This window comes from Eleginops maclovinus, chromosome 12 (genome assembly GCF_036324505.1).
Source record: "Eleginops maclovinus isolate JMC-PN-2008 ecotype Puerto Natales chromosome 12, JC_Emac_rtc_rv5, whole genome shotgun sequence".
NCBI classification, from domain to species: domain Eukaryota; kingdom Metazoa; phylum Chordata; class Actinopteri; order Perciformes; family Eleginopidae; genus Eleginops; species Eleginops maclovinus.
The window spans coordinates 1,857,245-1,872,925 of record NC_086360.1 but is presented as its reverse complement, the minus strand read 5'-3'; the positions used below and the strand labels follow the sequence as shown (position 1 = coordinate 1,872,925).

The 15,681-nt window shown below is 42.1% G+C and overlaps 1 protein-coding gene across 2 annotated transcripts; it reads left to right on the top strand.

Annotated features, from left to right (window-relative positions):
* The first annotated feature begins 5,702 nt into the window (after nucleotides 1–5,702).
* Nucleotides 5,703–9,086, top strand: ccn1l2 (cellular communication network factor 1, like 2). 2 transcript variants are annotated; one of them, XM_063896330.1, is made up of 5 exons: nucleotides 5,703–5,992; nucleotides 6,421–6,634; nucleotides 7,042–7,404; nucleotides 7,635–7,837; nucleotides 8,112–9,086. In XM_063896330.1, exons 1-5 carry the CDS (start codon nucleotides 5,924–5,926, stop codon nucleotides 8,412–8,414), a joined length of 1,152 nt encoding a protein of 383 aa, XP_063752400.1. In that variant the 5' UTR covers nucleotides 5,703–5,923; the 3' UTR covers nucleotides 8,415–9,086. The 2 variants fall into 2 exon arrangements, with proteins under 2 accessions (XP_063752400.1, XP_063752401.1); XM_063896331.1 differs by having other exon boundaries at nucleotides 5,704–5,992; nucleotides 6,425–7,404.
* The last annotated feature ends 6,595 nt before the right edge of the window (nucleotides 9,087–15,681 follow it).

Here is a 15,681-nt window from a genome sequence, read left to right as displayed (position 1 = left end):
GTAAATACAATGCCGCGGGACTTTAAATCCAGTTAGGTGTGGGATCATGTGACGAAACTTCCGCTAGATACTGCGAAGTGTAACCTGTGCGGGAAAGTGATCAAGTGCGCTGGGGGAACATCGAACATAGCCAGGCACTTGAGGCGAAACCACAAAATAGAAACTACTCCACATGCAGCCTCAGCCACATTGGCGGCGATGTTTGGCGAGCAAAATAACAGATCGAGGTAACCTGAACAATACTTTTTGGAAAATAGGCTTTAATTTTAAATAGGCTTGTAAAAAATAGGCATTCTTAGCTTTATATTATAAGATATACTAGTAGTAGCATCAGGACTAGCCGACTAGGGCGTTTATTCAACCATCTTTTCTTGTGCGGGGAGCTTTTGGTTTGGTTACTTTAGTTTGGTAAATGAAATAAATGTTTGAACTTTGTAGTAGACTAGTGGTTTACTGTAGTTGATGTCATAAGTCATTTGTAGACTAAGTGGCAAGAAGTGTATGTAACTTTATTTTTACATTTGTACTTTGTAGAGAAATGTAGACACAAGTTGGACGGACAGTAGCAGGGAACACAATACACCGGACGAGTTTGAATTTGAGTTGATTATGAGTTTATTTTCAATTGATAATTAGCTTACAATAAGTTCACTTTAGTTACTCACACAAGCCATGGGTATAAGTCCGGACCTGAACCTGAACCTCTGGACTTGAGTCCGGACCTGAATCTGAATGTGAGTCCAGGTACGCAGCACTAGACAGGGGTAGTGTACGCCATCTCTGTAAATCTTTCCTGACTGATTCTAAGAGGTTAGTAAAATTCAGGTCAAAGAGTTTGTTATGTTATGCTATGTTATTTGTTAGGGGAACTTTGACCGTTACGTAAGTGATATACTCAGATGTTTGTCTCAGACCAAAGTTGAAGAGGAAGAATCTTTGCTACCGCATTAGGAAGCAGCTCACTTTTCTGATGGTTTAATTTATAGCCTGAGATTTCTCCGAAGCAGTTAAGTATACTGAAAACATAGGGAAGTGAACCCAGGGGGGCAGAAAAATTGAGCAGAAGATCATCCGCATATAGGGAAAGTTTATGTTCCTCTCCAGATCTGAACACTCCTTTAAAATGTGCCTCGGAGCGGAGTTTAATGGCAAGGGGCTCAATAGCTACTGCGAGGAGGGGAGATAGGGGGCAGCCCTGCCTTGTACCACGGTAAAGTGGGAAATACTTTAATTTATCTCTGTTCGTTTGCACTTGTACCATCGGGGATGAATACAATACTTTTACCCATGATATATAGTGCCCCTAATCCAAATTTAGTGAGGGTATAGTATAAATAGTCCCATTCTACCCGGTCAAAGGCTTTTCGGCATCAAGTGGTAATATGATCTCAGGCTGAGGTGAGGAGCGAGTGTATAAGATTTGAAACAATCTGCATATATTAAAGAACCCGTGCCTTCCTTTAATAAACCCAGTCTGATCCTGCAATATTATTGTTGGTAGACTTTTCTCCAGCCGTCCAGCAAGGCATTTGGATAATGTTTTAAAATCGACATTCAATAAAGAGATTGGACGGTATGACGAATGGGTCTTTGTTTGGCTTTAATAGTAAGGATATTGTAGCTTAATTTAAAGTTGGAGGCAAAGCACTGGATCTTAAGGATTCATCGTACATTTCTTTTAAAACAAGAGTAAGATTTTTGTTTATTGACATTTATAACAATTCTAATCATTAAAAGGTTTCACCTGAAGGGTAGAGACAGCACAGAGGATCCTCCCTCAGGACACTTCATGGTCCTGTCCTACAGAAAGAAAAGTTTATATTGATGACAATGTTATCTAAAAGTCATGCTTGTTGTTTATCCAGTATTTGTATGCTTTAGTAGCCTTTAACAAATCCTCCATTTCCATGTCTGTAAAACAGAGAAAAGCTAAAGTCTAAAGAGAGCAGAGATTGAACGAATAAGAACCTTAGAGGACAAACCTGAATGCTAACAAGAGGGGAAGTGATTTGTTAATGAAACTGTAGAGAAATGAACCCCTTTGTGTAGTAAAGCCATAACTGTTGAAAATGAGCAACATGAAGGAAGCGTTCTATCTGCTCAAGCCTGCTGCCCGTCACGGTCATCCGAATGCATCACACTCATGACATAATCTGCTCACACTCATCCATGAATTCTAATACTCAGCTGGTGGGGAGTGTGTACAGTATGGACAGTGTGTGTTTGCAGGGAAGGGAAGCCGTGGAGGATAAGTGGGATGAGTGATGACTGCAGTGTCCCAGGACCTTTTTAAGGACACTAGCATGAGGAATGTGGCAGAGACCTAAGCTGTGGAGGCCGTGTCATGACAGCTTCCACACACACATACACACTAATTCACAGCTGATTCCATACTGAGCATACATGTTCATTTACATTATCGCATGTGCAAAGTGTGATGAGGTGTCCTTAGCTCTTCTTGTATCTGCGGTTTACAGCCGACAGGGCTGGCCAAGATAAAGTCATAAAAAGTCTGGTGCGTTGCGTCTGTAGATCCAAAACTAAACGAGTAAAAGTCTGGAGCCCGTAGACCGCAGCGTTCCTCTCACCTGGAAATATCACGAGTGCTTACTTAATTATTAGCATCTCATCAGGAAAGGAGCTAAAGATGATTGTCCATATGATGGTGCACTCTGAGCCTTCGGTTTAGTAGAGTGTATATTTTTGTTTATCTTATTTTATAGTCAAAGATACAGTATGTCAGTGTTTGGTGTCATTACATGAACTGACTTGATGCCAGGATTTCAAGATTCAAACAAATTAATGTCATATGCACATAAGCTACAGTAGTAATGGCAATGGAAATCTTAAGTCCCAAGCTCCTCCAACAGTGCAACATACTTATATAAGACCTAAAACAATAAAACATTTGTAAGAGTTTTCCGGTGCATTTCTGCACAGCAACGATATAAACAAGGGTTATCTTCCACTGAACATACAGTAGCCTATTATGACAAACCGTCTTGAAACTTCATTTATGTCAAGGATTCATACAGTGCCCAATGTTGTACACTCCAAAAAGGATCAGAGATTAAATTAGAAAGGCATCTATGAGTCATTAAAAGAAACGTCCTTAAACGTTTAAATCAAACAGGCAAATCCAAGTCTTTCCTGGTGTGGAGCTAACTGCTAACGGCTAACACTGTCAGAGTGACAGCAGCTGCTCCTGCATGCTGCAAACACCTGAGGACTGCTGAAAGTGTGTTTGTCACAGCATCTTTAGAAAGGCTCACAGTGAGAGGGGTCTGGGCCTGTCTGGGGTTACAAAGTGAAAGCAGATAGAAGATCACTCTAGATGTTTGGTCTGCATAGAATCAACTGGTTGGATAGAAGCAGTGAGGGTGTGAGTGTGCAGGCTGTTGATGGTCTCAGATGTCGGGCTGAGAAAACAACCGGGGGCGGGGGGGGGCGCGCTCAGCCGCTGACTCCTGACCTCCTTGTGTTTTGGAAATGTTTGCCTGGCTGACAAACAATGGTTGGCACACGGCCAGGCAGGAGGCTGCCAAAGTAGGCACCCCCTTCTCCAACCCCCCCACCCCCCCCTCCCCCTCCCCCGCTTCTCCATCAGTGTCCGACGCAGCGTGGCCAGCGCACACATCCTGCCTTTGTGGGCCAGGAATTCTAAGAATCCGGACTGCTGCCCAACAAGGTGCTCTCCCCCCACCTCCCTCTCATCTCCCCCTCTGGCAGCATCCCGGTGGTTACAGCTCGCGGCCGGGTGTCTGGGTGGCTGTGTGTGGTTGGACAGCAGCCTCACCTTTGGTCTGGAGCGACAACACCTGCTCTCAGGAAGTGAGCCGAGAATTTCAGCCTCAGCGTTTGAAGAGGTTCTTCAAACGTCAGGCTGTGGGGGGGACTGAAGCTAGTGTTTTCTTATCTTTAAATATGACTTTTTAATGGCTAAAGGTGTGAAAGTGTCTCCTAAAAATGACTTTTCTTTAAAGCTGCATTCTAAAGGAGAGGATAAGGGAGAGACACAGCTCCGGAAAAATGAAGAGACCACTCCAAAAGTTTCTTTAATCTTTATCTCTACATGTATGGCAGCCATTCCAATGTCTGTTGAATTCCAGCACAGAGAAAAATTGTCAGTAGTTTATAGAATACAATAATAATCATTTAACCCAACGACATACCTGTAAATAATAAAACCAGAGAAAATGATAACGCTGAAGTGGTCTCTTAATTTTTTCCATGGCTGTATTTTCTCCCAGTTTTCGACACTTGATGAATCAAACTAAACTTTAGGTTCAAATAGTTTTGTTACGTTACTTAAGTAACATACTTCAGAATGTTAAAGTTAAAATAGGTCAGCGTTGACTTTTGGTTTCATACGGGACCTGCATATCAGTCTGCTTCATCCAACCTGATTCAATATGGTTCTACTAAATGTACCTGCATTACTCCAACACTTTATAGCGCCTAAAACATCCTATAATCCTTATTTTACAAATCAAATCATAAAGATGAACACAGATAATTATTTTACAACCAGGTTCTCTTCCTAGCTTTTATACAGGACAGCAAACAGATTTGTTAGCATTTTACTTCCCTTTTGAAATAAATGTACACCAGATACAGAGCTAGAGGGTCAGAGAGTATGAATCAGGTGGCCAGATAAATGCTAATGCTTGTGAGCAGCCATAAGAAGTTTGCCAAATTCATATAAAACATGTTAATATGTCAATGTTGTCTGGAGGTTGAAAGAGAAACTTCACAGCAGCTTCTATTTCCTGCTGACCTGCACTCAGCTGGCACTGAGGTGGCCGAGTCCTCAAAGGGTGTGTCAGTGACCGCACTGCAGGGGGGGGCCTCTGCTACAGCCCAGAGCATAGATGCCGCTCTTCAGCTATTGCATATGCACATTTTTATATATATCTTATATACATTATTTCTATATATCTGAACTGTTAGGAATTGGAGCATTCATATCCCCTTGAAACTTGGAGTCATGTTGTTGCAGTGAGTTCTGATCAAAGGTCCCACAGACAGGAGCTGGTCGGTTCTTCTGTAAATATGTTATGAGTAATCCCTGCATCATGTTTATAATAATGTGTAACTGATTTATACATGTGTAAGTTACTTTTGTTTCTCAGCAGTCTGAAGGCTGCACCATGTTTTTCAGGGATACCTTCAGCAGCCAAATTACATTTCCCATGTTTCACAACAGCACGAGCAAACCCTTAATGTGCAGACCTTCCTGCTCTCCAACAAAACACTTTTTACGGGCTCCTGGGATGACAATGGGAATGCGTTTTTTCCTACGAATCATGGGAACCTGAGGACAGGCCTGTATTTCCTGGAATGCGGCCCATTCGGAAAGAGATGGAGGGAACACAGGATGTCCTGAGCACGGTGTCCCGCAGCAGCAGCAGCAGGGAGGACAGGGTGGAAGACTTGTTCACAGGAACATCACCACTTCCTCTGGTAAACACTCCACCATCACGGAGTGGGATTCCCCACCTGAAAGCAGCTTTCCGTTACACCTGTCCTACCATCGCTCCTTAAAGCCTGACACACACTTGTTGCCTGTCCAAAAAAACAATGTGAGGATCCTCTGTCAGGATTTCAGAGCAACAAACAGCAGCACCTCCCTCTGGTCTTGAGGGGAGAGTCAGTGATATCACAGCAGGGGCGGGGGCATGTGTGTCTATAAGTAGTTAGAGAAGGCGCTCTGTGAGTAGAGCTGAGCTGTCCTGTGCTAACAGCAGCACTCTGTAGAGCAGACGGTGTTCCTCTGAATGTGGATACCTTTTTATCCTGGAGCCGACAGAGCTAACTTCCTCCTCTCTGGACTTAGGACGGTCGATCTGAACAACTTCTAGCTTCTACAATTCTTTATTCCCTTGGAAGGTTTCTAGCTCTGTGTCCCTCTGCTGTGTTCAGGATGCTGAGCACTGTGACTCTGCAGCAGATCCTCTCCAGCCTGTTGGTGCTGGGCAGCGCTGCCCTCATGGTGAGCGTCTGCTTTCTACCCTCTCTTTCTGCATGTGAAATGTGACATTGTTTAGTCATTATATTTGATATTAAATGAAGAGCATGTCAGAAATGTATTGATTATGTATTCGGAAAAAATGAAGCGACCACTCCACATGTTTCTTAAATCTTTATCTCTACATGTATGGCAGCCATTTCAGTGTCTGTTGAATTCAAACACAGATAAATGTTGTCATTAGATTATAGAATAGAATAAAAATAAAATAGTTTTTTGACAAATCCTTTTTTTAAATGAATTATATAAGTTCCTGCTTTATTTGCATAATTCGGACTTCCTCGTCAGAACTCAAATCCATCATCTTCTATATTGGATGAATTGTCATCTTATACTTTTTCAATCACACCCTCCTATTGTCACACATGCTGACCTCTGACCCTGCTCCTCAGGCAGACAGTGAGTGTCCCGCTAAGTGCTCCTGCTCCCACTTGCCCCAGCCTTGCCCGGCGGGCGTCAGCTGGGTGAGCGACCGCTGTGGCTGCTGTAAAGTCTGCGCTCGGCAGTTTAATGAGGACTGCAGTGCCACCCAACCCTGCGATCACATCAAGGGGCTGCGCTGCCACCTAGGGGCCAGAGGAGACCCGGAGAGGGGGCTGTGTCGAGGTGAGTGGAGGCACATGTTAACCCATAGTGGCAAAATAGCTGTGTGTACAAGGAGGAAGTTATAATGAGACAGCAAATATACATACAGGGCCCCGCCCCCTGTACTTGGACCACGCCCTCATCCATAACTCCTGTCCCTTGAACTTGTGGGGGGTCCCATTGCACCCAGCAGAGGTTTCTGAGGTCTATAACCAGAAGACATGAGGATTTATTTTATGAGGTTGTGTACAAACACATGCTGTCGTTCTATGAAGTGAAGTGTGTGTGTGTTTGTGTGTGTGTGTGTGTGTGTGTGTGTGTGTGTGTGTGTGTGTGTGTGTGTGTGTGTGTGTGTGTGTGTGTGTGTGTGTGTGTGTGTGTGTGTGTGTGTGTGTGTGTGTGTGTGTGTGTTGTGTGTGTGTTGACAGCGGAGGCCCAGGGTTTACCCTGTGAGTTCGGGGGCCGGGTGTACCAGCATGGAGAGGACTTCCGGCCCAGCTGCCAGCACCAGTGCACCTGCATGGACCGGGTGGTGGGCTGCATGCCCCTCTGCCCCCGCCAGGTGCCGCTGCCTGACTGGCGCTGCACGCGGTCCCTGCTGGCCAAGCCGGAGGGGGGCTGCTGCGAGGAGTGGGTGTGTGATGACAACAACCACATCAGTGAGGAGCCAGACGAGCCGACACACACCTCCCTGCCAGACAGCCAGCGGCCCCCCAACCACATCAGTGCCCTGCTGCAGGCCCCGCTCCAGCCTTGGCACCCAGCTGCCACTGGGGGGGCAACGTTTAGAGGTAAACATCACAGCAGTGCTTTTCCTAATGCCCACCTCTGACACTGAAGCGGTCTGAATATGAAACAGCTGCATGCTAAGCTATGAAGAAAACAAAATGGTTTCAGAGAGATACTAAGCTTCGGACCTCAGCTTCTTCCTTCACATAAGGATCATATAATCATCAATAATGACGGATTTGTTTATGGTTTTTTTGTGCCTCATTGCCTTTGCTGTTTGGCTTTCCAACAGAGATGGTGTCTGTTCCCATGTCTGAGGTGTTGCTCAAACCCAGCTGCTTCCCACAAACCACAGAGTGGACCGAGTGTTCCACATCATGTGGGATGGGCATCTCGAGCCGAGTGACCAATGACAACCGGGACTGTCAGCTGGTGAGGGAGAGCAGGCTATGTCAGATCCGCCAATGTGAGCCTCAGCTTCCTGTGGCTAGCAAGGTATGCTAACAAAAACCCCCAGGAAGGAAGTTTAGCTAAGTGTTTGATTGACCGTCCCACCCATCCTATTCTCTCCCCAGCAATGTTTAGAAAGCTTCACCTGACCTGCTTCTTGGCTCATAACTTGAGTTTGCTGTACAGACACTTTCTGTGAGAAATTTAGTTTAGCTTATTATCACTTTTAGCTATAGTGTATTGATAACGGCATAGTTCCTTCAGGAAAACTGAAGTCTCATGAAGTCACATTAAAGGGGGCTCTGTTTCTTTCATCCAGAAGGGGAAGAAGTGTCAGCGAACTATCCGCCCCCAGGAACCGATCAGAATCACCTTCGCCGGATGCTCCACGAGGCATCGGTACCGGCCCCGCACCTGTGGGACATGCAGCGATGACCAGTGCTGCACCCCCTCCCTCTCCCGCACTGTGCGGCTCCGCTTCCACTGCCCCGATGGAGAGGGCTTCTACAGAAACGTGATGTGGATCCAGCGCTGCAGCTGCAGCCCAAGCTGCGGCTCACACAGCGCCCCCCTCAGCCCGGCAGTCAGCCTCCACAACGACATCCACACCTTCAGGCGCTGAGAAGCCTGCCCTGGCCTGGCCCGCTGGGCAAAGACATTCCCTCTACCCAACTCAGCAATACACTCGCTTGCACTTTAAGCCTCCTGCCACATGACATCAGTCCTCACAGTGTGCTGCTGTCAGAGGGCAGAGAGCTTTCACTGAAACTCCTTAACTTAATGAGAATGTCCTCTCCACAGAGGGGGAGGGTGTGTACAGACGGAAGGTTTTCCTGACGAGGATCAGAAAACATTTAGAACTATTGATGTAAATATGGACGCGTCTTAAATAATAAGGAAGAACTCACTGACGAGAGGCATATTCATCATCGACTATATGTCTAGATGGCTATGTGTTCTCTGTGATACAATATGTGTGTGTGTGTGTGTGTGTGTGTGTGTGTGTGTGTGTGTGTGTGTGTGTGTGTGTGTGTGTTCCATGTGAGATTGCTGACAGAGAATGTGCGTATTAATCCACTTATAAGTATATAGATTAAAGCATGGACTTAACTCTTATTGTGGAGTGGTAAATTTCAAGGATCACCTCATTTTACGGGGTGTGATTTTATTTTGTATTATGTACATAGAATTCATTTTTTTAAGTAATGAAAGGATGCTATATATTTAAAACTTGTCACTCACGTCCATTGTCTTTCAACAACTGCACATCAAATAAAAACGTATCATCCTGAAATGTGTTTATAATGTTCCAGTTGATGAATATACGCTATAGGATATGAGACTTCTACTTGTTTTTAACACCTTGGTTCTCTAACAGAATGCAGCTTAAAACTTGGTAGGATAAAATTGGAGAAACCACCTAAACTAAGTTCGTTTTTAAAAACCAGTCAGCTCAAAAGCCAGCTCAGTGTTGCCAGCTCTTTTCCAGTAGATATATTTGTATTTTCATAGGATCTTAATCGTAAGTAACATAAATTGGTTCACAAACCAAAATAAAAACACAGGAGTGAAAAAACAAGAAGAACCCAAAAGCCAAATTAAAAAGTAGGGTCTTTAAAGTTATAAATACTATTAAACTAGCAATGAATAAATAAAACAACATGGCTTTTGTTAGTAATCATAGCTGCTTGTCGAAGACTCAGAGACACAAGGATTTCAGACGTACGCAGGCAGGCCGGCCATCATTCATTTCCTTCAGGCAAAATGAAAGTCAGTTGGACAGACTTCTTACAGTTTTGAAAAGCTTTAGATAACAGATTTTTATCAAAGCATTTTATTTATTGATTGCTGTTTTTTTCTTAATGTTATTTTTAACAGATATGTTTAACAGAAACAAACATCAATCCCAAATAATAATAATATATATATAATCGTAATTTGTTTTGTATATTCGGGGTATTATTCTGTTTTTTTCTGGCTAGTGATGAAGTTTATTTTGTGTGGACCCTTCCCTTGATCAGATGATTGATGTGGACGGTATAGCTTCACTTTCATCTGGAGCTTTCAGAGAGCCGCACACAGGAGGCAGCCCTCTGCGTTCATGAAGCCTTACACAATGCCCCGAGCAGCTTCAGAGCACAAACATCACGCTGGACCACTACATTCCTCACCCTGGCTTCTGCCTCGTTTTGAAATGATGTAGGAACACTCCTGACAGCCAGAGCTGCTGCTGTCCGTCTGATCTCTACTCTGCAGTATTCACTACAACTGGACAGGAGTGGGTAGTATATCTTAACTGCTGCGAAGGTACTACTCATGCAGAGGTGGGAGAAGTACTCAAATGTGTTGTTAAGTAGAAGTAGAAGTACCAGAGTGTAGGAATACTCTCTTACAAGTAAAAGTCCTGCATTCAAAATGTTACGTCTTTGATTTGACGTTAAAGGGGCACTAGAAGTCAGGTTGATATACATTTGGGCTTTGCGTTTATAAACGGTGACCCAATCACTGCATTTTATGTCACAATGGATGTCAAATGTGTTTTATAAGTATCTCAAAATTGTACTTAAGTACAGTATTTGAGTAAATGTACTTAGTTACTTCCCACCTCTGTAAGACTCATGTTTCCCAGAGTTGCTATTATTACATCAAGCCAATCAAAATTCACGTTTTCAAGATTACAACGTTTATTGTCATAACATATACACAACTACGGTGTGATTCTATAATGTATGAAACACTTAGATGGCAAGCTTGAGGACAACAGTGCAACTACCAGACATAAAAAAGACATACAAATAATCAATATAAAGAACAACAATTCAAATAAAAATAGTGCAAGCTCAGGTGTTTAATAGTCTTATGGCCAGTGGGATCAATCTGTCTCTGAGTCTGGTGGTTTTGGTCCTGATGCTGCAGTACAGCCTGCCAGACGGCAGCACACAGAACAGTTTGTTGCTGGGGTGATGGGGGTCTATGATAATCCTTTGGGATTTCTTTCTGAGCGGCTGGGAGTAGAGGTCTTCCATGGATGGAAGTTCTGTCCTGGTGAGTTGTTATTATCTGGCATTCTTTTGAAAATGAACCACTTTGACACATCCTTTTCTCCAGCCTGCTTGGTGGGGTTTCCTCTTCCGCGGTCAGTGTGGCAGCCCACACCAACCTTCAGCTCTCTCTGAGGCCACAACGGTTTCCGACATATTTCCTGTTCCTCTGTCAAGGCCATGCTGAAAGTCACAGCTCTCTGCGAGGCTGGACAACACCTGTGACTCTTAGTCTGGGTTCCCAGCCAACGTAAACCGCTGTGCATCATCAAGGCACGGCAGGCTGTCAAGAAATCACAATAAAGAAGCCCCCTCACTGTGATGTGGAGAGATCCTTCCTGTAGTCTGCTCTATGGTCTCTCTCAGTGTCATCTGAGTTTCTAGTGCTTAGAAAGGATTCATCCTAAATTCCTCTCAACTTTTCAGTGCACAGGTAATCTACTCATGGAGTTTGGAGTGTAGCTTTGAAGAAAGGAGTTTGTTTGTTCTCCCCGATGGACAGAGGAATGAACCGACTAACTGACTGACTGACTGACTGACTGATTGATACTTCACAAACATTGAAATCAACGTTGAAAAGGATCAGAAAACAAACGTCCATCTAATCTATTGGCCCTACTGTGATATAGTGCCATGTATTTTACTGAGAAGCTAGGATAACCGGCAGTGAAACGTTGTCACGGGACACCAGCTTTTGTGTACAACAACTCGGTTGGAGGGATCATTTCCCTGAATTTACACAAACTAAACAGCCCAAGCAGACAAACATCGTCATCAAGGGTAATGTTGAAGAGTGTGAGTCTAACGGGAACCTGTGGCGCCGTCAGTGACGACAGCACATGTCAGTGTAGTCTCCATGGTGAAATGGTTCGCCATGTGTGCTCTCTGGTTCCTGCCTGTCGGTCGGACGGTAAAAGAATGCTGCTCCTCCTGCATATTGGGTTGACAAAAGCTGAGTTACTGTACATTATAAACATGTTTTTCCTCCATTGTGACATAAAACACAGTGTTTGGGTCAGCGTTTAAAGACTTTAAAACCCAAATGTATCAGGCCATTCATCTAACTGTCCCTCCACCCAACATCTTGGCTAAAGCAACATTTCTTGCTAACTCTTGTATACTTGTATTCAAATCTGTCCAGCATGTTGACTTTAAATCAAATGAACGCACTTTCAAAAATGATGCACCCTTTCCATGTGTACAGAGGTGTAAAGTAACTCAGTACATTTACTCAAGTAATGTGCTGAATACAATTTTGAGGTACGTACTTGTACTTTACTTGAGTATGTCCATTCTACTGCTACTGTGTACTTCTACCCCACTACAATTCAGAAGTAAATGGTGTACTTTTACTCCACTACATGTATTTAATCCCTGTAGTTACTTTACAGATCTGGATTAATGATGGTAAATATAATCAACCCTTAAATCAGACTTTAGTTCACCTGCAGTAAATCCAGCAGCTACCCTGCAGTATACAAAGCCATTCAAACTAGCTGCACCTTTACCAGCTCTGAGAACACTTTAATGATCAATCATTATAAAACATATCAGAGATATTATTCTGAAATGGACCAATCAAACAATGACTACTTTTACTGTCGCTACTTTAAGTACATTTAGATGAGAGTACTTTCTACTTTCACTGGAGGAACATTTAGAATACTTTTACTGTGACAGAGTATTCATACACTCTGGTACTTCTACTTTACTCAAGTACAAGATCTGAGTACTTCTACTTTTACTCAAGTACAACATCTGAGTACTTCTACTTTTACTCAAGTACAACATCTGAGTACTTCTACTTTTACTCAAGTACAACATCTGAGTACTTCTACTTTTACTCAAGTACAAGATCTGAGTACTTTTACTTTTACTCAAGTACAACATCTGAGTACTTCTACTTTTACTCAAGTACAACATCTGAGTACTTCTACTTTTACTCAAGTACAAGACCTGAGTACTTCTACTTTTACTGAAGTACAAGATCTGAGTACTTCTACTCAAGTACAAGACCTGAGTACTTCTACTTTTACTCAAGTACAAGACCTGAGTACTTCTACTCAAGTACAAGATCTGAGTACTTCTACTTTTACTCAAGCACAAGACCTGAGTACTTCTACTTTTACTGAAGTACAAGATCTGAGTACTTCTACTCAAGAACAAGATCTGAGTACTTCTACTTTTACTCAAGCACAAGACCTGAGTACTTCTACTTTTACTCAACAAGACCTGAGTACTTCTACTTTTACTCAACAAGACCTGAGTACTTCTACTTTTACTCAAGAACAAGACCTGAGTACTTCTACTTTTACTCAACAAGACCTGAGTACTTCTACTTTTACTCAACAAGACCTGAGTACTTCTACTTTTACTCAAGAACAAGACCTGAGTACTTCTCCCCCTCTGTCTTTTTTTATGGAGCTAAAGTCAATATTTCCACACAGAACCCTGTTTAGGGGAGGTTCACATTGGAGTCACCTCTGTGACGTCAGTACTGATGGACTCAGTGGGGTCCAATCCCCTTGTTTCCTCACTCCACATAAAATGTTATTTTGTAGATGTTACCCTGTTATATTGTGCCATTAATAGAGCCTATTTTAAGAATGTATGCATTTGTTTTCAAAACATAGTCTCTTTTGTAATACCATTTGTAACTGTTGCTTTGAAACATACTTTTATTAAACTACTGGTACTTCTGTTCCTACAACTACTAACAATGAGAGCTGAAGCGACTGGTGAATCTATGCAACCAGTTAAAGGCCCATAGTGCAAGATGCAGAATTACTTTTAAGACTCCATCACTTAATGAATTAATCAATCAATCAATCAACTAATCAATCAATCAACCAATTAATCAATCAACTAATCAATCAACCAATTAATCAATCAACTAATCAATCAATCAACCAATTATTCAATCAATTAATCAATCAATCAAAGTTTATTTATACAGCCCAATATCACAAACTTTATATTTATCTCGGTGGACTTCACAGTATGTACAGAATATGAATACGACACCCTCTGTGCTTGGACCCTCACATTGGACAAGGAAAACTTCAAAAGAAACCCCCTACCTCCCTAACAGGGGAAATGTTGTAATCCTCGGCGAGAGCAACAGAGGGATCCCTCTCCCAGGACGGACAGACGTGCAATAGATGTACATTTAAAAGGTAATACATTTACAACATATCCAAATGATGGAGTATGCATGTGTCTTTAAATAATAATAAGATGAATCCAGGTGGATGTTAACAATCCTGTATTCATCACAAGTAGTAGTAAGTAACTCCAAGTAGCAGTATCAAACCCATAGATTACAAAGATTTTTATAGGATTGTTTCCACTAATACAATTAGAATTTGAATAATGTTTTATGTCATAAATATTGAAGATTTTATAATTATATGGAATGTTTTATGCTGGAAATCTAAGTACAATGTTATTTTGATGCTGGTGGAGCTGATGGTGGGGTGTTCACTGCCATCCCCTGGTCACAATAGGGACTGGCAACTCTAAATCAATGCAGCAGTGTTTACATGAACTGCATTAATAACATAACAAGACATTTTAACAGATTTTCTGTCTCCAGAACAGTCGGACCTGTCAATTCATATCAAAGTGGAATATACTGTATATCAGGTCGAAGAGTGCAGGATGTCTGCTGCTTACAATATTATAAGATGCTGTCCTCTACTGGAACAAAACTGCAGGTACAGCAGGTAGAGGACTAAGACCAACTGAGGATCAGAAACCCCTTTATTGGTCCCAAAGCAGGGAAGTTTACAGTGTTTCATCAAAAAGCTGCATAGCAGGTAAAAAAAGGAATGCAATAATAATGAACAAGCTTACCTATTAAAGAATAGCACACATTAGTAGAATACAAATAAAGAGAAATAAGTACACATCCATAGCTAACCCTGAAGAGCAGCAATTTAAATAACTATGCCATAGGTAACATATTGTTAAGACATTATAAGAATATTGGGACATTAGTGGATGTTCTTCACATAATATGCCCTGCCATAGTGCCATTGAGCCAGTGTATCCCTGTCCTATCAATATCAGCTAAGCTTTACGAACTTCCTGTGGGAGGGGGTAGGGGATCAGACAAAAAATAAAAAGGCTTGATTAGGCCCGTTTTAATACATTGTACTTTTGTCAATGAAAATATGACAAATGGATGGACGAAAGGATGCAACATTGACCATTACCATTTCCATAAGCCCTATTATAAGAATGTTTGGAATGTTCAAAAGGTCTTGCCTTTAAAGTATACTGTTACATTATAACATTTCTCATCAAATATATATTTTCTTAAAACAAAGGAATACATTGGAGTATGACATTTCTAAATTGTTTATGAATTGTAGTTCCAATATAATGTTCAATTCTGATTAAGGAATTGTGAAGTTAGATAGACAGATAGCAAAATATTTACAAGATACACTAGAATACAAATCTAATAAATAAAATGTACATTAGAATTTGTAAATCCATTAGGAAGTATACAAATTCACAATAAAACGAGATATATGACTAGATTATCTAAATAATACACAATTTAACGAAAATATTGAATTCTACAATCTACTACTATATCACCCTTTCAAACTTACCAAAAAACTACACCATCATTTATTTGTATAGCTGATTCCCATGTCTATACCGCCCACACACTCAGAGTATCCTAAAGGGAGTGAGTGTGCATGTTAATAAGCCACTATAAACTCATAAATCATTGTGACTGCAGACACGCCCCCTGCTCTGTTATTGGCTGCTGCACCCTTCACGTGGGTTACGTCCCCTCTCGGTAATTTAAATAGCCCCTTGCGCAATTTGATG

Bases quoted from the DNA above. Each gene is read 5' to 3' on its own strand.
- ccn1l2 (XM_063896330.1), top strand. From the start codon at position 5,924: ATGCTGAGCACTGTGACTCTGCAGCAGATCCTCTCCAGCCTGTTGGTG. The intron at 5,993-6,420 runs GTGAGCGTCTGC...CCTGCTCCTCAG, and splicing joins TGGGCAGCGCTGCCCTCATG to GCAGACAGTGAGTGTCCCGC. The intron at 7,405-7,634 runs GTAAACATCACA...GCTTTCCAACAG, and splicing joins TGGGGGGGCAACGTTTAGAG to AGATGGTGTCTGTTCCCATG.